The sequence below is a fragment of the Chiloscyllium plagiosum genome, chromosome 29, assembly GCF_004010195.1.
Source record: "Chiloscyllium plagiosum isolate BGI_BamShark_2017 chromosome 29, ASM401019v2, whole genome shotgun sequence".
NCBI classification, from domain to species: Eukaryota; Metazoa; Chordata; class Chondrichthyes; order Orectolobiformes; family Hemiscylliidae; genus Chiloscyllium; species Chiloscyllium plagiosum.
Window position 1 is genome coordinate 8,526,495 of NC_057738.1, and position 22,132 is coordinate 8,548,626.

The following is a 22,132-nucleotide window of genomic DNA, read 5'->3' on the forward strand; positions in this document are numbered from 1 at the left end:
ACGCACAAAACCATGTTGAGTATCCCTAATCAGTCCTTGCCTTTCCAAATACATGTACATCCTGTCCCTCAGGATTCCCTCCAACAATATGCCCACCACCGACGTCAGGCTCACTGGTCTATAGTTCCTTGGTTTGTCCTACCACTCTTCTCAAACAGTGGCACATTAGCCAACTTCCAGTCTTCCAGCACCTCACCTGTGACTATCGATGCTACAAATATCTCAGCAAGAGGCCCAGCAATCACTTCTCTAGCTTCCCACAGAGTTCTAGGGTGCACCTGATCAGGTCCTGGGGATTTATCCACTTTTATGCGTTTCAAGACATTCAGCACTTCCTCCTCTGTATTATGGACATTTTTGCAAGATGTCACCACCTATCTCCCTACAGTCTATGTCTTCCATATCCTCTTCCACAGTAAAGACTGATGCAAAATACTCATTTAGTATCTCTCCCATTTTCTGCCACTCCCCACAAAGGTCACCTTGCTGATCTTTGAGGGGCCGTATTCTCTCCCTCGTTACCCTTTTGTCCTTAATATATTTGTAAAAAAACCTTTGGATTCTCCTTAATTCTATTTGCCAAAGTTATCTCATGTTCCCTTTTTTCCCTCCTCATTTCTCTCTTTCCTCCTACTTCCTTTATACTCTAAGGATTCACTCGATCTATCCTGTCTATACTTTACATATGCTTCCTCCTTTTTCTTAACCAAGCCCTCAATTTCTTTAGTCATCCAGCATTCCCTATACCTATCAGCCTTTCCTTTCACCCTGACAGAACTACACTCTCTGGATTCTCGTTTTCTCATTTCTGAGGGCTTCCTGTTTTCCAGCCGTCCCTTTACCTGCGAACATCTGCCCCCAATCAGCTTTTGAAAGTTCTTGCCCAATACTGTCAAAATTAGCCTTTCTCCAATTTAGAACTTCAACTTTTAGAACTTCAACTTTTAGATCTGGTCTATCCTTTTCCATCATTATTTTATATCTAATAGAATTATGGTCACTGGCCCCAAAGTGCTCATCCACTGACACCTCAGTCACCTGCCCTACCTTATTTCCTCAACAGTAGGTCAAGTTTTACATCCACAGACTGAATCAGAAAATTTTCTTGTACACACAAATTCCTCTCTATCTAAACTCTTAACACTATGGCAGTCCCAATCTATGTTTGCAAAGTTAAAATCCCCTACCAAACCACCCTATTATCTTACAGATAGCTGAGATCTCCTTACAAGTTTGTTTCTCAATTTCCTGACTATTGGGGGGGGGGTCTATAATACAATCCCAATAAGGTGATCATCCCTTTCTTATTTCTCAGTTCCACCCAAATAACTTCCCTAGATGCGTTTCTGGGACTTTCCTCCCTCAGCACAGCAGTAATGCTATCCCTTATCAAAAAGGCCACCCACCCCCCTTTCTATCCTTCCTGTAGGATTTGCATCCTGGAACATTAAGCTGCCAGCCCTGCCATCCCCAAGCCATGTTTGTAATTTAGATGAGACTTTCACAGAAGTCCCATCTGCCCCCTCAGGTGAACAAAGGATCTCATGATCATATTGAAGAGTAGGAGAGCTCTCATTGCCTGTCTCAACAGTTCTCCTGGTATAGCAGAGACCATAAAACACATTTTTTTCTTCTCTTAAGACAGCTGCACAGACAGCAGAAAGATACAATGTACAAAAATACATTTGAGTATAGAAATAAAAGTACACTACATTTTAATGCAAAACTTTTCACCTTAAGATGGCAGTTGACTGCTTATTAGAACTTGTTAGTACTCATTTTAGATGATTGGTTTTACCTTTATTTCCCATCAATCTGGTTTCAAATCTCAAACACTGTCAAGAAGCAAAGTTATTGTCACCAGAAAGAACTGATAAAATAAAATCAATGCATCTTTTATGTCAGATGTTCTCTCTCCTCTGCAGATTTTTAAATTCTTAGGATGTAGGTGTTGCTAGCTGGCTAGGATTTAATACTGTTATGAAGTTGCAAGCGTGTACTGTACCTTTGAGTGTGAATGCTCTCGTAAACTGAGCTTTTTACATGCACCTGTGATATGACTATGGTGGTCTCAGTGTACTGAGAAATTGAAAAAAATGTAATATTTGGCTGTGAAACGGATACGAGTTGGTTGCTGTTTTGGCAATTTGAATTGAACCAGATTAAATTATGCCCCAGGATGGTAAAACCCAACTGTGTTTGAATTTATTGTTTTGCCAACATTGAACTAATGAGACAATCTGATGTTGGGGATAAAAATGTAGGCATTTTGAAAATTGGACACAAAGCAACTGCAATTGAAAGAGACCCATGAAATTAGGAACACTATCAAAGGTACCTTTTCATACGAAACATTCACAGTTAAAAAGACAGACGACAACCCAGGGAGATCTTCAGCCAGAAGAGTAAAAATTCAAGACATCAGAAACGGTGTGGTTTTGAAATTAAGTTGGTGTAATTTTAACAATATGCTGTTCCAATAAGGTACTTGAGTTGGAGGCAGATAACAAGAGAAGGGCAGGGAGGGGGGGGGGGGGGGGGGGGGGGGGTTGGGTTGGGTTGTTTTAGGAGGTAGAAAATAAAGTGACGTTATTTTCTTCAACTAGTGGAATCCAGAAGCTCACTGTCACTTGTTTTAACAGATTACAAGGCAAGGTGAGCTTTTGAGTGTTTGGTTTAATTAACAGAAGGGTTCACTGCCACGTAACAATACCCACTGTATTGGCCTTAAGTTGGTGGTTAACTGCCTTCATGAACCACAGTCCTTCAGGTTTAGGGAAACCCAGTATTATTGTAAGTGAATTCCAGGAGTTTAGCCTATTGACAGTGAAGGAATCGAGAGATAGTTTTAAGTCAGGATGGTGTAGAGTTTGGACTGGAATTGAGGCGGTATTCCATTGCATCTGTTGCAGTCGTCCTTCTAGATAGTAGAGAAGATGGGTTTACCAGGTTCAGAGCTACTGCCGTATATGTATAGATGGTTCAAATTGCTGCCAACGTGCATCAGTGGTGATGGAAGCAAGTGATTAAGGTGGAGGATAAGTTGCCGATCAAGCAGGTCATTTTGTTCTGCATGGTGTCATTGGAGCAGGCAAATGCAGAGTATACCATCAGCTTTGTAGTTCAGAGACAGGCATTTGGGAGACACAAGTTCTTGTTCTTGTGACTTGTTCTTGTAGCCACAATATCTGTATAGTTAGTCTAGTTCTGTGCCTCATCAATGGTAATGCCCAGAATGTTGATGTAGGGGATTTGACAATGGTAATACCTTTGAATGCCAAGGGGTGATGGCTAGATTCTTTCCTTTTGGATGTAGCCATTGCCTGGCATTTGAATGGTGCAAATATTACTTTCCACTTATTAGATAAGCTTGGAGGTTGTCCATGTTTTGAGCACATCGACACAATGTCAGTTTCTGCAATGTCACAAATGGTTCTGAACATTCAGAGTTGACTGCACAATATCCCAACTGACCTTATAATGAAAGGAAGGTCATTGATGAAGCAACTGGCTGGGACAAGGCAGCAGCCTGAGGAACTGCTGTAATGACATTCTGAGGCTGAATGATTTACCTTCAACTAGAACCATCTTCCTTTGTACTGGGAATAATCTTAACCAGTGTTTTCTCTTTTGATTTTCACTGACTGCAGTTTGTTAGGGTTCCTTAGTGCCACTCAGTAAAATGTTGCCTTGGTATCAAAAACAGCCACTCAACTCTTTCTCTTCCTTTCAGGTATTAAGGAATACAAGTCTTTTCGCCTGTCAACATAAAAGCTACCACTTTACAGCTCTTTTCTATTAAGAGTCATATCAGACTCAAAACACTGTTTGCCTCTCCACAGATACTGCCAAGCCTGCCAAGTTTCTCCAGCATCTGCAGTATTTTATTTTTATTTGCTGCTTTTCATTGAATGCCAACCTCTAGGCAGTTCTGCTCTTCTCTCCGGTGAAATTTGTTTTAATTTTGACCTTTTAACCTTAATTGCTTTCTTTCCTTGTTTTATACACTTTTACAACCAGATCTCCTTCCCCAGTCAACATCTCCTGCTCAGTCTTATCCTGCATGAATCCATATTTCAAATCCACCCAAGATTATAAACATCTCAAACACATATGCTCCTCAGATAGCTGCTCCTGCTGCATTGAGACCCACACTGTGCCATGCACCACCACATGCACATTAAAATTTCCTGGTGCATAGTTCCATTTCATTCACCATCTCATTTGAATCTATAAACAGAAACAGTCTTTCTTTCAGGTGTTAAGACAAGCTCAGGTATGAAACCCCTTTGGATTCTTCCTCCTTTCTGACTCCATTCCTTCTCACCACATTATCTCTTGCTAAATATTCCCCTTTCGGATGCTCAGTTCTTAAAAGGAATTAGTTTTATTCATTTACAGCCCCAGTTCAAATAATTTCAGCCAAAAGATATTATTGAATTCTTTGTCACCTTTGCCTCTGTGCCCACTTCTTTGGGCAAGAGTCCTCGTCCCACACCAGTGACCCTTTAACCCACCTCCAATAATCACCCTCCACCTGAACTCTCCACCTATACTTGATCTCTTCATTAAGAACTACCAACATGACATCATCAACTGCCTTAATTTCTCTGCTCCCCTCACCCATTCTAGCCTCTCACTGAACTTGCTGCACTCCACTCCCTCAAGTCCAATCCTGACCTTGCTATCAACCTCGCCGATAAAAGGTGGTGCAGTTGTCATCTGGCATGCTCACCTCAAACTGACAGAGGTGGAGTGCCAACTCTCAGATATTCTCCCACAATCGTGACTCAAACATTGAATATCAGGGTTTGGTTTCTAGTGCTGTCACAGACCTCTTTCTCTCAAGATCTCCCTTCCAAAGCTTCCAACCTCAGTCCCCCAACTATACACAGCTCATTTCTACCTCCTTCCTAAAATCCACAAATATCCTGGCAAGTCCAGCATTTAAGCTTGTTCCCACTCCTCTGAATTTATTTCTGCGTATCTTGACTCTACTATTCACTCCTTATTTAGTTTCTTCCCACTTAAATTCACAATTCGTCTGACCAATGTTGGTTCCACAATTTACACATTTCTGGCTGTCACAATCCCTTCCTCACCATATTGTCATCTCCCTACACATCCATTCTCCATGATTTTCTGAAGGCTCATCACTTCTTCCTTGAGGCCAGAACAATCGCCATCCAGCACTATCCTCCTTCACCTGATTAAGCTTGTTCTCATATTGAACAACTTTTACCTTTAAGTCGTCTGACTTTCTCCACATCAAAGGTGTGGCTATGGGTACTTGCATGGGGCCCAGTCATGTCTGTCTCTTTGGAGGATGTAGAACTTTTCTTGTTTCAGCCAGTTACAGAGAATACACCCACAGTTCTTTCTCCAATACACTAACAATGTGATCAGTGCTTATGTTAGTCCTTAGAAAAATTCAATGTTTTTGCTTCCAACGTCCATCCTCTAACCTTCATCTGGTCCATTTCAGATTCTTCACTTCCATCCTTAATTTCACATTTCCACTGCTGAGGATAGGCTGTCCACCAATATCCATAGTAAACCAATCGATTCCCATTGGGAATTAACAACCTTAACTATCCATCCTGTCACCCTGCTTTCTGCAAGGATTTTATTTCATCCTTCCAGTTTCTTGAATAGGAAAGGTTTAGAGGGAAAATGGGCCAAATGCAGACAAACAGGACCAGTTTAGCTTGGGAACCTGGTCAGCATGGACGAGTTGGATGAAGGATTGGTTTCTGTGCTGTATGACTTTATGACTCTTGGTTGAATCTGCTCAGCTTCCACTGTCTCTCCAACATGACCTCTTCCTTCCTCAACTAAGGATTCCCTCCTCCCCCACTATTCGTGGCAGGGCCCTCAACTATTTCTAATTCATCTCCTGTACTCTCCTCATCCATTTGCCTCTCAGTTGATAGCTTGTCATCAGCAGATTTTTGCTGTTTTTGTTTGACTCAATGCCACGAGACTTTATGTCTGCCAAAGTGAACTTTCAGGACTTCTAGGGTAACTCCCATCAACTGTATACCAGTGTGTCACCCATCTGGCAGGTATATCCAGTGGGTCAAAGCCAATGTTGCCTCGAATCTGCACAAGCAGCTTCTCCAAAGGTTCTGCTCACACCACACTGATCACAGCACATACTTCCAGTTTCTGAAGTTGCTGCCACACACGCTGAAGTCAGGGAATCAGAAAAAGGTTAGAGAGAATTTTCGGATAGGATATATCCAGGAAAGCGATGCCTGGGTTATTATAAAGGTTAGATTCTGAAAGTATCTGTTGCTGAACTGATTTGTGGGACAATTCTCACTATTCTGGAACAAGCCATCAGATGTTGGCAAGGATGACTTTGCAGCATTACTACGGATGTTGTCATTTCAGGCACAGACTCATGTCAGGTGGTGCATACAGTTTTTTTCTTTGTTTAGACTTTAGCATTGTGATAGAGTTACTTGCTAGGCCATTTCAAAAGGACAGTTAATTATCAACTGTTATGGATCTGGAGTCCCTTGTAGGTTAAATCGGGTAAGGATCTGGAGTCCCTTTCTGAAAGAACATAAATGAACCAGATGGGAATTTACCACAAACAGTAATTGCACATTTGCCATTAGCTTTAGATTTTATTCCATGGAAATTTCAACATCTGCCTTGGTGGGATTCAAACCTATGTCCCCAGATAATTAATTTGGGATGCTAAATTAGTGCAGTGACATCACCATAACACCACCACCTCCCACCATTTGCAATGAGAACCTTACATTGAAAGTGTTTCTGAAATAACTCCAAATGAAGGGCTGATACGATTCCATGCAGCAAGAAAAAATGAGAAAGGGGGACTTGGGAGTCACAAAAAACACCTTTCTACAGAAATTAATAAGTAGCTTATTAACCAATCTTATAGAGTCGTAGAATCACAGACGTACAGCATGGAAACAGACCCTTCGGTCCAACCAGACCATGCTGACCAGATATTCCAACCCAATCTAGTCCTACCTGCTAGCACCCGGCCCATATCCCTCCATCTAAACAACCCAGCTTGGGTATTTTATCATTTCAAAGAGATACTGCTCAACTGTACAATTCATTGTATGTTAAAACTTACATTTACCATTCAGATTAAGTGATATAGTGGTATTGTTAATAACCTGGAGAAAAGGTCAAACCCCACCACATGCAGAACTTGAATTCAAAACAAAAATACACGGAATTGAAAGCATGAAGTTACCATAGACTGTTAGAAAAAAACATCTAGTTCACTAATGTTCCTTAAGGATGGGGTATTTACATGTTACTTCAAATCCAAAACATGTGTTGGACTCAACTGACTTGTGAAATGGTCTAACAAGCCACTCAGTTCAAGGAGGACTAGGACAAATGTTGGCCTTGCCAACAATGCTCACATCTCATGAAAGTCCTTGCTAGCTAACACAATTACCAGCAAGAATAGTGCATTAACAATTTAAAATTGCTCAATGGTAGCTAATGGGCTGCTATATAGTTTCTGACAGAGTCTGCATTCCTAATCAGCAGTTTTACACCAAAGACACAGAGCCAGTTACATGAAGGATTTTGATAAAAAGTCACATTAAATGGATACTCAAACAAAGAATTCAACTATTTAGTAATTGAATTAACTCCAATTGAGATGCTGAACCAATTCCTAACTTTTTCCAGTTTTGCCATAATGAGATACTGTTGAATTTTTAAAAAATTTGTTAAACAGTGCCTTTAAAACACAATCTGGTTGTCAGAAATGAGATGGCTAAGTAGATTGAATGTCTGGGGATAGATTTAGGAGTGACCATTGCATCATTAGGTTTATGATAACAAAAAAGGACAATAGGCAATCAAGTGTAAGAATAATCAATTGGAAGAGAATTGACTCAATAGACAAGTATAAGGCTGGGCCAAATAAACAAACCAGACGTTGATGGATAAAACTACAAGTGAACAATGGAAAGCATTCAAATACAATCAAGGTATATTCCCTCAAAAAGAAAAAGGGGACCCAATCTAATGTAAGTGTCCTTGGATGAAAAAGAATATAGAAATTAAAAGTAGTTAAAGTACGCGAGTGTGTCAGGTAGAAAAGAAATCAAGAACCAAGAAGAATACAGAAGGTTAAAAGGGGAGGTGAAAGAGAACTAAGTGGGTTTGAGATAAGACTGGTGATTGACGCAAGAGGGAATCCTAAAATCTTCTATATGCATCTCAATTGTAAATTGATAGCGAAAAGATGGTGTAGAACTAATGAGAGACTAAAGGGGGATTAACACATGGAGAAGAAGGGCATGGCTGGATGTTAAGTGAATGTTATCAACATCTTTTCTAGGGCACTTGGGGGGTAAGTGATAAATGCTGGACCAACCAGCAATGTCCACATTCCAAAAAGAGGTAAATAAAAGAAGCTTTGCATCTGTCTTGAATCAAGGCTATGATGACCGAGGAAGAAGCTGCGTCACCAGAAATGTTAAAAATTGATGGAGGAAGTGTTCACTAAGCTGCATGACAAATGTAGCAGGACCAACTGAGATACGCCAAAAACTGAAGCAAGCAAGCAAGAATGGAAATTGCAAACGCATTAACTTCCTGGTGGGGAAGCTTCTAGGAGCAATTATCTGGATAGAATTAGGAATCACAAGAAAATGCTGGACTGTTTAGGAAAGCCAGTATGGATTTCTGGCAGAAATCACATTTAACTAATTTGCTAGAGTTTTCTTTTGAAGAGGTAACAGAAAAAGGTCGATGAGGATGCTGCTGATGTGCTGAACATGGACATCAAAAGGCACTCAATACAGTGTCACATAACAGTGAAAATATAGCTCATGGAGTTAAAGAAGAGAGAGTAGTAAGGAGAGTCCAAAACTGGCTGGCTGATAGGAGACAATAATGGTCAATGGTTTTCACACTGGATGAAAGTTTGTAGTGGAGTCTCCCACTGTTTGGAATTGTAACCTATTATATATAGAAAAGTGATCTAGACCTTGACATGCAGGGGACAATTTAAAAATGTTCGCAAAACTTGGAAGCATTTGTAAATCATGCAGAAGACAGAGGCAAGTTGATGGAGTGAGCAGAAGTTTGGAAGATGGGGTTCAATATGAAAAAACGATGATGCATTTTGATAAGAACATGGACAGACAAAATATGGGGCACATTGGGGCATTTAAAGCCTAATGGTGTTATCACTAGAATATTAATCAAGAAACTCAGCTAATGTTCTGGGGACCTGGGTTTAAATCCTGCCATGGCAGAGGGTGGGATTTAAATTCAACAAAGAGCCTGGAATTAAGGGTCTAATGAGGATCATAAGACCATGGTTAGTTGTCTGAAAAAAACAACTCATCTAGTTCACGGATTCCATTTGGGAAGGAAATCTGCCATCTTTTCCTGATCTGGCCTTACGTGTGAGACTCCAGACCCACAGCATGTGGTTGACTCTTAACTGCCCTCTAGGCAATTAGGGATGGGCAATAAATGCTGGCCTAGATATGATGTCCAGGTGCAAATTTTAAAAATCATCAGGGGTTCAGGAGTAGAGCATATATGATTAAAGATAGCAGTTAAAACATACAGCATCTTGGACATTATATATAGGGACAGAGTACAAGACACTAATTCGACCTCAGCTGGAGTACAGAGTACAGTTTTAGGCACAAGATAGGATGATTTTAGAGGGATTACCGAAGAGATTTACAAAAATGATTCTAGGGATAAGCAACTTCACTTGAGAATTGAATGGAGAGAACAGGACTTCTGTAGAGAGAAAACTAAGAAGATATTTAATAGAAGTTTGCAAAATTATGAGATGTCTGGATGGATACATGGAGATAAATTTCTGGTTGTAAAAGAATCAAGAAGATGGCACAGATGAAAATCGATTTGCAAACGCAGCAAATATGATACACCAAAAAAACCCTATAAAACTACTAGTTTTAGTTTAGAGTGTGCTGCCTGGAAGTGGAATGGAGGGAGAGTTAGACATTCAATGATTCTTTGAATCGAAAAATGTGCAAGACAAGAGATTGGTACCAAGTCATTATGCTCACTGAACTCCAATGCAGACCCTAGCTTGACTGGCCTCCTTCTGCAACATGGCAATTTTATGATCGATCTTGGAAGACTGCACTGTAGATTCATCAGGTACTGGAGCTATGATAAGAGGACAGATTGAATAGGCTAGGCTTGTATTTCTTTGAATGGAAAATCTGATGGACAATTAAAGGATTTGGTCAGGTCAAGAAAGACTTTATGAAAAAGAGTATTGCAAACGTGGAGACTTTCTCCCAACCCAGACAGTTTAAGATTTTTATTGGGAAATGCTATTAAGGATTACAGAACAAGAAAGGTGGGTAAATTCATGAGATACAGATCAGCCATGGTCAAATTGAAATGACAGAAGATGCCAGCAAGGTTCAATAGCCTAATCCATTTCTCTGCCCTTTAACTGTTTAAATAAATGCAACTACTAATTTTAACAGTAAAATGAAACAGAAAATAAAAGGACATTTTAACTGATCAAGCATTTAACAATTTCAAACATCTAGTTTGCTACTGACAAGATTGTTTAAGTTACTAAATTGAACAACATAGGTAATTCCAAAATTCCTGCTCACCTTTAGCTGCCCTACAACCATACTCAGAACACAAGTGTCTGGTGCTGGTTGATGGTCCTCTGCAGTTATACTATGTTGAATTTTCTGAAATGGTAGGCTCTAGAGGGAGAAGGACAAAAATAGAAATGGTGAATGAAGTTTGTAAATTATTACTATTATTAATAGAAGAAATTGTGATGCTGCAAGTTTCCAAAACCTGAAGAAATAATGAATATTAAAAATCCCATTATTCAAGGTGGAGATTTTGCAGATAACATAATTGGCAAACACCCTTTGGTTCAAGTTATTATACAGCTTTTGTATTCAGCCAACACAAAATAACCAGCATGCTTTAATTTGCAAAACACTAGGTTACTGTGCAATCAGGCATGTGCAAGGAGAAACGGCACTACAGGAAGCACACATTTAGAAATCACAGGCAGAAAGCCCTTGTAAGTACCAGTGAAATGGAATCACAAATAAGCCTTGCTCAAAATGGAAAACATTACACAGTAGATCCTAAATTTCATTTACGAACTGCAAGATTTCTGAAAATATTCTGATTCTGAAATTTCCTGGCAAACAGACATTACGACTGCTATTTATTGGAATCACCAAACACACCATATACAAAGGACTTTGAATTGAGTGAATTACAAGGCTTGATGGATAACTTTTCCTTACACAGATCCCACAGCCAGAATACACATTTATGACAAATTATTCAAGCATATTCCCAGTTTTCTAAAATTACATTACACAATATCTTGACTGGTTCATCAAATTTTAGAATCCCACAATTTAACCTCAGCTCACATCGCAACACCCAAAGTCATCATGACTTATTAGGAAAACAAAATCCAATGGCAAAGCTCCTTGTTTCTATCACAAACCTTATTCAAACTCTAGTAGCTTTGTACATTGCATCAGATTTCATAGCGAAAGATGCCAGCAGCATACTAGAGAGTTGGGTTGGGGAAGAAAAGGTGAATGAGGTGGCCAGCACTAAGGAAAAGTGCTGGAAAAGCAGAAAAGTCCAAAGGTGAATAAATCAGCAGGACAAGATGGACCACACCCAGGTTCTGAAGGAGACAGCTGGGGGAGATTGTGGAGGCATTAGTGGTGATCTTTCAGGGATCACTGGAGTCAGGAGAGTCCTAAGAGATCAGAAAATGGCTAATGCAAAACCCCTGTTTTAAGAAAATGTAGGAGGCAGAATATAGGAAGGTGGTTAATACTGATTAACCTGACCTCAGTCCATTGTTAAGGATGAGATTGCAAAGTACTTGGAAGGAGGGACGGGATGGTGTAACATAGGGCTGAGTCTCAGTTTTATCAAAGGGAGGTCATGTCTGACAAATCCTGTTCAAATTCTTTGAGGAAGCAACAAGTTAGGGAAAGGAGAGCCAGTGGATGTGATATATTTGGATTTCCAAAAGGCATTTGACAAGGTGCTGCTAAGTAAAATAAGAGAAAGTGGTATTAGGGGCAAGATGCTGGCATGAATGGAGGATTAGCTGACTGGCAGACAGGTCTTTTTTGGATGACAGCTGGTGACTAGTGGAGTTCCACAGCTGTGCTGGAACCACAACTGTTCACATTATACATTAACGATCTGGACTAAGCAACTAAGGCATTGTTGTTAAGTTTGCAGATGGCACAAAGATCGGTGAATGGACAGATGTTGAGGAAGCTTGGAGGCCACACAAGGATGTAAACTTCCTAAGTGGGCAAAGGATTAGCAGATGGAATACAACGTGGGAAAATGTGAGGTTATGCACTCTAGGAAGAGCAGAGGCACACAGACTATTTTCTAAATGGGGAAAGGTTTCGGAATTCTGAAGCAGAGGACTTAGGAGTCTAGTTCAAGATTAACGTGCAGGTTCAGTTGGCAGTTGAGAAGTCAAATGCAATGATAGCATTTTTTGGACCGAAGGGTCTGTTTCCATGCTGTACATCTGTATGACTCTGACTATGACTAGAATACAAACAGCAGAGGTGCTGAGACTGTAGGAGGCTCTGGTCAGACCACATTTGGAATATTGAGGGCAATTTTGGGCGCTGTATCTAAGTAAGAATGTACTAGTAGTGGATGTGGTCCAAAGGAGATTTACAAGAATGATCCCAGGGACGAAGGCCTTGTTGTACAAGCAGTTGACAACTCTAGGTCTATTCTTGGATTTTGGAAGGATTTGGAGGGGGATCTGATTGAAATTTATAGAATTCTGGAGGGGCCTGGATAGTATGGACAGAAGTGCTTTCAACAGGAGACACTATGGCCTAAGGGCTCAGTCTCCCAGTGAAGGGATGACCATTTTACAGTGGAGATGAGGAGGAAATTCTTCAGACACTAATTCATTTATAAAACTTATTGCTGCAGAGGGCTGTAGAGACCAAGTCAGTATGTATTTAAGTCAAAGATGGAGTAGGGGGTGGATCTGGGCAGGATGCTCTTCAGAGCATCGGTGTGGAATTGATGGACAATCTATAGGGATTCTGATTCTTATCAATCCTTGATTAAAAAAATGAAGGAAAACATCTAGTAAAAATCATTTTACACAAAAACTATGCATGTTGAGTTTCCCTGTCTGCTTCAGTTCAGAGTCATAGATAGAAACAATCCCCTGCACACAGGAGTAAATCCCACAACCTGTTCTTTTTCATTGCACTTGATATAACTGTTTCCGTGCCAAGCTTGACTCAGTGGTAACAACTCTCTCAAAGGTCGAGCGCTCAAATCACACTCCAACATCTTGAATACATAATTTTACCTGGCAGATTAATGCAGGTCTAAAGGGAGTCCCCCACAATTGAAGGTGCTATATTGTAAGAATGATACATTTCAGCTTGCTTGAAACTGATATAATTGATATGTTAAACAAAATGGTGTCAGAGCAGGGTGTGGACATGGCCACGTGTAAACAAAGAAAGTAAAGAAACAAAGAGCATCAAGATAACAAGTGCACATGACCAAAGGCTTGTTCCAACATGTCCCAGCAGTAGTCCTGCCCCAACATATCCCAGAAGTAACTGAATTGGAGGCAGTGGCATATGAAACTGCAGGAAACTATTTTTCCCCCCCCTCAAAAAAAAAGTATAAAAAGCCTTGGCTTGTGTACTCACCCGGGAGAGTGCTTGCAGCACTGCCTAGTATGTAAGCACACTCTGGATTGCTGGGCTCCCCATCACGTGGTGAGAAGCAATCAGTAAAGGACTTTTAATGCTTTAATTTTTTCTCGTTCTCTTGTTTTTAGTAGGAAAGCCAAGCAAGCTTTAACATTTTGGGGGCTCGTCCAGGATCCATTGCAGGAACAACTCCTCGAAGAAGTGCAAGTGACTGTGGTGAACTCAGGAGTAAAGAGTGCACAACCGAATCCCTTGTGTTCGGACTCTGGTAAACGACTCTTGGAAATGCTGTGGTCCCTCGCTCGAGATTGATCTGGCTCCCCACTGGGATCCATGAGAGAATGAGGTGAAAGAAGGACTAGACTTAAGGTAGGAAAAAGTTTTGGTGTTAATTTACAGGAATATGGTGGCCCCTTAGGGATTTGTCATGGGTGGATGACTTGTTCAGAAAAAAATCGGGTCAGACAGATTTCTTTCGGGTCGGTTGTGGGTGGACGACTAACAGCCAAAAGATAGAAGTCTTGTTATAGGATTACTTTAGGAGGACAAAAGAATTAGGAAAAACTACAAACTAATCTGTTCGGAGGACATACTCTGAAACAAGCTCTGACTGATACTTGAGGCTGTGTAAATTCTTTGAGATTTAGGTGTAAATTCATCTAATCTTTTAAAAGATGGGACAACGCTGAAAATGTGTTGCTGGAAAAGCACAGCAGGTCAAGCAGCATCCAAGGAACAGGAGAATCGACGTTTCAGGCATAAGCCCTTCTTCAGGCCCGAAACGTCGATTCTCCTGTTCCTTGGATGCTGCCTGACCTGCTGCGCTTTTCCAGCAACACATTTTCAGCTCTGATCTCCAGCATCTGCAGTCCTCACTTTCTCCTCAAAGATGGGACAACGCCTAGACAAGAGTGATGGGGATTCCCCAGTACAGCACATGTATGAATAGAATTTGGAAAAGGGAAAAAAGACTATCGAGTATTGAGAGCACAGTCGACTAAATATCTGGGCACTGATAAATGGCCAGAAGGGGGTGCCTGGAATGTAGCTGCAATCAAAGAAGCTGAAAAGAAAATATGGGATAAAAAGGCGAGTGATAAATGGAAGGGATCGATTAAGGATTGGAACCAGGAGGCCAAGAGAAGGTAGGACGAAATGAAAATTAAGAGTTGGCAAGATAATGCATGTAAGAGGGACAGGGTTATGTACAATGACGGGGGAGTAAAAGAAACGGAAAGTTTTAAAAGCAGAGTGTGATTGGCATGGCTGTTCATCTGAGTCTGACTCTATGATAGGAATCAAAACCAGATCAGAAACCTGAGTGAGCTCTCCGACTGGCTGGAACTCAAAAAGGATAAGGTTAAAGGCTTAAAATGTCCGGACGACCTGTCGGGTATGGCTGCACTGTTTTTAAATTCTGACGATGAGGATCCCGGGGAAATCAGATATCTCTCACGGAAATAGACTGGTGGGTAAGTTCGCCCGGCAGGGAGCGCAATGACAGCACCTCCTTATTAACACAGCATCCTTAACTTTACAACACTGCAGCTCTGCCCAATAGTGAAGGTAAAGAGATTACAGGGCAACAAGCAGGGCTTACCAATGACTGTGCAACAGGTCTTTGGCTAACCCCAAACAGTAAAGTTTGTGTACGTGATTCCTCCCTCCTAACCGTGCTCAATTAGATCAACTCGTTAACTCCCATGGGTAAGGGGGAGAATGGTAAAATTATGTAACCCAACCTGGTGGCACCCAAACATGAATAAGGAAACTGGTGAAATTGTGGCGTCTTTCTGCACGTGACAAGCACAACCCAGGAAAATCGGTGCCAAGTCCAGGAGGGAAAACGCTGTTTCCGCAACAGCCTTTTCAATGTATTCAGCTCGTTTTCATAGAACTACCACCTGTGCACTGTTACAAATATTGTTTGGTTATCATTGATGTTTTTAGCCGGTGGGTCGAAGCACAGACCAACATGGACGAGATTGCGGAAATCACCATTATGATTCTGCTACGGGACTGCATTCGGAGTTTCGGTCTTCCTGAAATCATCAGTTCTGATAATGGCCCCCATTTTGTGGCCAAGATAAATAAGGAACAGTGTGAACACTAATATCAGACAGCAGTTCCACTGTGTACAGTACCCGCAGGCAGTGGGTGTAATGGAAAGAGCTAATGGGGTCCAAAACAAAATTAGCAAAACCGGCTGACGAGATTGGTCTAAAGTCGTTAAAGGTCTTACCCCAATCCTTTTTGAAATAAGGGTCACTCCGCACTCTACAACTAAACTGAATCCAGCAGAATTGATATACAGCAGGCCTCTAAGGACGCCATGGGAAGCCATGCGAAGCCCAGAGATCACTTTTGATCTACATGCAATGAATGAGAAACTGACAACATGTGCTCAATCTTTAACAAAATCTCTTTTAGCTGTACATTTCCAGGTTCGGGAAGCCCAGAAGGGTAACTACAGACTGGGGGAAGTGCCTACCCTCACCACAGGAGACCTGGTCTTAATACTAAACGGGGGACAGAAGTAGTTAGAGCCACAGTGGAAAGGACCATCCCAAGTTCTGCTCACTTCTCCCACTGCTGTGAAGGTTGAAGTGCTGTCCAACTGGACTCATCTATCAGATTAATGGAGCAGTGGGTCCAGTCCCACCACCACAGATGACTAGAAGAACTACGACCACCAAGGACTGACTTTAACCATGCTTGTCTTGCTCCTTGTATCTTTTCTAAAATCTTCTGTTGTGGGTCTGCGAGATAATTTATTCTGGCACACCGATCTTAAAATTCACGGGAGGGGAAGGTAGTAGGTTATCCCCTATCACACTCAACCGCCTCAATGTTAGTTGCTACCCCCGTTTGATCACTAACCAGGGGCCAGCTCCGCACCCTCAAAGTCTCCAACAGTACCAAAGACAAATGTCAGGAGGATGCCTGGAAGACCACCTGGTAGGGAAAGCCCCATGTGGAGTCAGACACCTTCAGAGACACCTGAGAAAGTGGGTAACCTAATTTGTCATAGGGGAAAAATGAGGTTTCTAGGGAGTTAGTACATATGCCAAGGTCCCAGGTGAAGTGGAGAAACCAAACAAACAGGTGTCCCAATCCCACTTGTCAATACCACTAGTTACCATATGTGCCACGACAGAAAGGGACGGATGTGTGGAATGGTAATTGTACCCCACAATATCTCATGTGCTGAAGCACTGCTTCCAACACCGCTGCGACTTAAGTGGCAAACGATATCATTGTTCCTGTACCAAGTCCCAGTGTGTAAACTTCACTCGAGGCACTCTGGCGATGGAAATGGGACTCACATCAAGGTTAGAAACTGGTCTTTCCTCGTCAAAAATCATAATCCCAATGAGGAATGGTCATCTACAGATGATTGGCTCGAGGAGGGTTATTCTCGGGCAAAATTGCCTAGAAATTCCACTTGTTACCAACTGACAAGTGGATGTGATCATGTTCAGTGGTACCTGTGCTACCACTGTTAGGAAGCTCCCCACCTGATTTGCTATTGGTACCATCAGATTGGTAACCATTCCCTGTCCTTATAATATCAAAGTCCCTCATAGACTTTCGTCCTGATCTGTCTTAGAAGAATTTTGTGAGCAGTGGAGGGATCCTAAGACCTTTGGGTCCTCAAAAGAGGATGGTTTCCTAGGTACCCTCAGTCTTGGCAAGTCAGCAGGAGTGATAGCCGCCAAGAACAGAAACTTTCTAATCTGTGGCCTCACCATCCTAGGAAACGCCACTGCCAAGGCCCTCGATAGCATGAATAAGGAACTCAGGGAATTGCGAATCTTTGCCTTACAGAACCATTATGCCCTAGATTACCTGTTGGCTAAGGAGGGTGACATATGTAAGGTGATTAGTAACATGTGCATTATTAATATCACCGACTCGTATTACAATGTGATCCAAGACAGGGAGACCATAAAAACCTACTTTGAAGGAATGCAGGAGGGCCCTTCTGTGGGATGGTGGCCTTTTAATTTATTGGGCAATTTCTGGTGCATGATCAGTCATAACACCTCTATTATTCTGTTGTTTGTAGGGGTTATATTTCTGCTTAAATGTTTGCATGGTATTATCACAAAGGTTGTCAGCTAGAAATGTTATTATGGAATAATCAAAGGGGGTGAATGTAAGAATGGTACATTTTAGCTTGCTTGAAACCGATAACTGATATGTTAAACAAAATGGTGTTGGGGCAGGGTGTGGTCAGCTTGGACATGGTTAAGTAAACAAAGAAAATAAAGAGGAGAAAGTAAGGACTGCAGATGCTGGAGATCAGAACTGAAAATGTGTTGCTGGAAAAGCACAGGAGGTCAGGCAGCATCCAAGGAGCAGGCTTCCTGAAGAAGGGCTCATGCCTGAAACATCAATTCTCCTGCTCCTTGGATGCTGCCTGACCTGCTGCGCTTTTCCAGCAACACATTTTCAGCAAAGAAAATAAAGAAACAAGAACAGCAAGATAATGAGTGCATATGACCAAAAGCTTGTCCCATCATGTCCCAGCAGTAGTCCTGCCCCAATATATCCCAGAAGTAACTAAATTGGGAGCAGTTGCACATGAAACTACAAGAAATGCCTCTTTTTTTTTGTTAAAAGAGGTATAAAAAGCCTTGGCTTGCGTAATCACATGGAAGAGTGCTTGCAGCACTGTCTAGTGTATAAGCACACACCTGGGATTGCTGGGCTCCCCCGCCACGTGGTGAGAAGCAATACATTTTTTCTTGTTCTCTCGTTTTTAGTAAGAAAGCCGAGCGAGCTTTAACAATATTTTATGACTCATTAAGGTCCCATCTGCTCCCATCTGTGGTGGGACTGTTAAAAGCGAACCTGAAGTGTACTCTTGGTATCCTGACAAACATTCAATCCCAAATCAAAATCAAACAGCTAGTTTAGTGGTAATGTTGAGACAAAGCAACCAAAGTAACTTGCACACTGCGAAATTAGATTAGATTGGATTAGTGTGGAAACAGGCCCTTAGGCCCAACAAGTCCACACCGACCCTCCAAAGAGTAACCCACCCAGACCCATTTCCCTCTGACTAATGCACCTAACACCATGGGTAATTTAGAATAGCCAATTCACCTAACCTGCATATCTTTGGACTGTGGGAGGAAACCGGAGCACCCGGAGGAAACCCACACAGACATGGGGAGAATGTGCAAACTCCACACAGTCAGTTGCCACAGGCTGGAACTGAACCTGGGTACCGGCGCTGTGAGGCAGCAGTGCTAACCACTGAGCCACCATGCTGCCCGGTAAAGGTTCAATGCTGAGAGCCGGATATTAGGAGTGTCATTATATAAAACTTTTCCTTCTATTTTAAAAATTTGCCAGATTTGGCCAAGCACCTTTCCTTCCTTTCACTTTTACTTTCAACTAGGGCGCCAGCTTCAACCTCTCAGACTTTGGAAATTGGCCTAAAAATATCTTTGGCCATTTAATAGCATCCACCTGATCAGTAAAGACAAACATAGCAGAGACTTAAACTGTACAAGTATATTAGTGACTACAAAAGATTTGATGTGGCAATGCAGCACACAGTATAGATGCTCTGATTTAGCAAATCAAGTTCATTGTCGGGCCAACATCTATTCCAAAAAAAAAGCAAATTGTGACTTTGGCTTGCTATCAGTCCAAAGTTCAGAATATAGCAGCTACTTATAAGTGCATTAATAATGTATCATCCTGAAGGTAATACACAAGTTAAAATTTGCATCTTCCAAGGCTTACCAGAATGATTCAAAGTCTAAATTCATTATTTCTGACTTTAACTAAAAAAAAAAGACTGACGTCAACTACCATAAATCCCAGGTCAACAATCTAAGATGCAACTCTAAACCAAAATTCTTAAGTTTTGTTTTAAATTAAGTAACTTGTGGGATGTGGGAATCTCGAGCTGGACAGCTTTTATTGCCCGTCCTTAGTTGCCTTCAAGGTGGTGGTGGTGAGCTGTCTTGAACCGCTGTAGTCCATATACTATAGGTAGTCATTGAGGGAATTCCAGAATTTTAAGCCAACACCACTGAGGGAACAGTGATATATTTCCAAGTCAGGATGGAGAGAGGCATGGAGCAGAACTTGCAGATGGTGATGTTCCCATGTATTTGCTGCCCATGTACTTCTAGAATGAAGTGGATAATGGATTTGGAAGGTACTAAGGATGTTTGGTGAATTTCTGCAGTGCGTCTTGCAGATAGCACACAATGCTGCGACAGATACGTGGTAGTGGATGTGGTGCCAATCAAGCAGCTGTTTTGCCCTTGATGGCGTCAAGCTTTTCTTGTGTGTTCAGGAGTTGCACTCATCTAGGGAAGTGGGAAATATACCATCACATTGCTGATGTGTGCCTCAGATGGCAGACAGGCTTTGGGGAGTCACACATGAGTTACTTGCCGCAGTATTTCTAGCTTCTGATCTGCTTTTGTAGCCACTGCGTTTATGTGCATGTCTAATTGCATTTCTGATTAATTAAAATACCCAGTAGGTTAATAGTGGAGGATTCAGTGGAGTCTTCGAACGTCAGTGGGTGGTGGTTAAATCATCTCTTATTGGCGATGGCCATTGCTTGGCATTTGTGTTGAACAAATGTTACTTGCCAAGTATCAGCCCAAGCCTGGATATTGTCCAGATTGTGTTGCATTTGAACACAGACTGCTCAAACAACTAAGGAGTTGTGAATGGTGCGTAATCATAAACATCCCAACTTCTGACTTCATGATGGAGTGAAAGTCATTGATAAAGCAGCTGAAGATGGCTGGACATTGGAGTTCCTCAGAGTCGTGCCCTAAAGAGATACCATGGAGCTGAGATGATTGTGTGGTTGTGGGAGGTCAATCTTCCTGTGTGCTAGGTATGACTCCGACCAATGGAGAGCTTGCCTCCTTGATTCCAGTTTTGCTAGGGCTGCTTGATGTCTCACACAGTCAAACATGGCCTTGATGTCAGGGATATCATGTTCACCTCACCTTGAGAATTCAGCTCTTTTGTCCAATGTTTGAACCAAGGCTGTAGTGAGGTCAGAAGTTGAGTAAATGTGGTAGAATCCAACCTGGGCATCAGTGAGCAGGTTGTTGCAGAGCAGCTGTTGCTACATGGTACTGTTGATCACACCTTCCATTACTTTTCAACCATGCTGCAAATACAAAACCACAAATAACAATCTTCCCTTGAATTTGATTTACAGAAATGGCATGAATCCATTCCCAGGCAAAAGTTATTTTAAATTCTAGATAGCAGAGACCAGACTTTTCAGAAGAATTATGTTTCTGTTAGAGACTTCTCTTTTTGAAATGTATGCATGCAGCCTTAACACTTTTTTGTAATGAGGGTCAATATAGTGAAGCAACAACTGAACAAGTATGACCAAATATTTTTAAGGGATCAGCATGACTGTGTGAGACATCAGGTTCAAACATTGGACAAAAGAGCTGAATTCTCAAGGTGAGGTGAACATGATATTCCTGACATCAAGGCCATGTTTGACTGTGTGAGACATCAAGCAGCCCTAGTAAAACTGGAATCAAGGAGGCAAGCTCTCCATTGGTCGGAGTCATACCTAGCACACAGGAAGATTGACCTCCCACAACCACACAATCATCTCAGCTCCATGGTATCTCTTTAGGGCACGACTCTGAGGAACTCCAATGTCCAGCCATCTTCAGCTGCTTTATCAATGACTTTCACTCCATCATGAAGTCAGAAGTTGGGATGTTTATGATTACGCACTAGTTTATGGTACGAGCACTAGTGAAGACTTTGTGATTCAAGGTAGTGCTGTGGGGACTTTTGCACATGTTGGAGGGGCAGACAGAGCACAAGTTTAGCATTTCATCCAAAGAATGGCACCTACAAAGGAGCACTCACTACAAATATCAATTTATGGACTAAAGACCTGGAATTGGTTTTCTGATAACATGCACTATTATTCTTGACAAACAAATAGCAATTGAATAGACTGAGATAAAGTAAGTTATTTTGGGACTGGATACAGCAGAACCAGCTGATATGGAAAGGATGATACTGAATTAATCACTCAGCAATCATACTTTAAAAAATACATTATTATACACTGCAAACTTGAGTTTGTATCAGCAACATTACAAAGAATAGCCCACTGGCAAAATCCAGAGGTGATTTTGGATAGAGACTAAAATAATGGTTTAAATGCTTTACTCAGAAGGTGCCTAAATGCTACATTACCGTGGTAATCATAATGTGAATGCACCTGACCAGCAAAACATGTGATAATACAAGAGATGTACATAACTATACATACAGCTATTTTCTCCATTATTGCAGCTTTCCCCTGGAAAGGTTGTCCTTCCCATGTTAAGCAGGAAGTGTCACTCTGGAACCAAAAAAAAATT

The 22,132-nt window shown here is 41.5% G+C and overlaps 1 protein-coding gene across 5 annotated transcripts in view; it reads right to left on the reverse strand.

Moving 5' to 3' along the window:
• The window catches only part of LOC122564279 (nuclear transport factor 2-like), a 50,289-nt gene that overhangs the window by 19,802 nt on the left and 8,355 nt on the right, over nt 1-22,132 (reverse strand). For 3 of the 5 annotated variants that reach the window (XM_043718958.1, XM_043718957.1, XM_043718955.1), the window contains exons 3-5: nt 22,042-22,113; nt 10,632-10,730; nt 9,919-10,167 (exon numbers count right to left, since the gene is read on the reverse strand). In XM_043718958.1, the coding sequence (XP_043574893.1) occupies nt 9,934-10,167; nt 10,632-10,730; nt 22,042-22,113 (405 nt within the window). In that variant the 3' untranslated portion in view covers nt 9,919-9,933. Of the gene's footprint in view, nt 1-9,918; nt 10,168-10,631; nt 10,731-22,041; nt 22,114-22,132 lie in introns of those variants that run through there. The other 2 variants (XM_043718956.1, XM_043718959.1) reach the window with 1 other exon arrangement.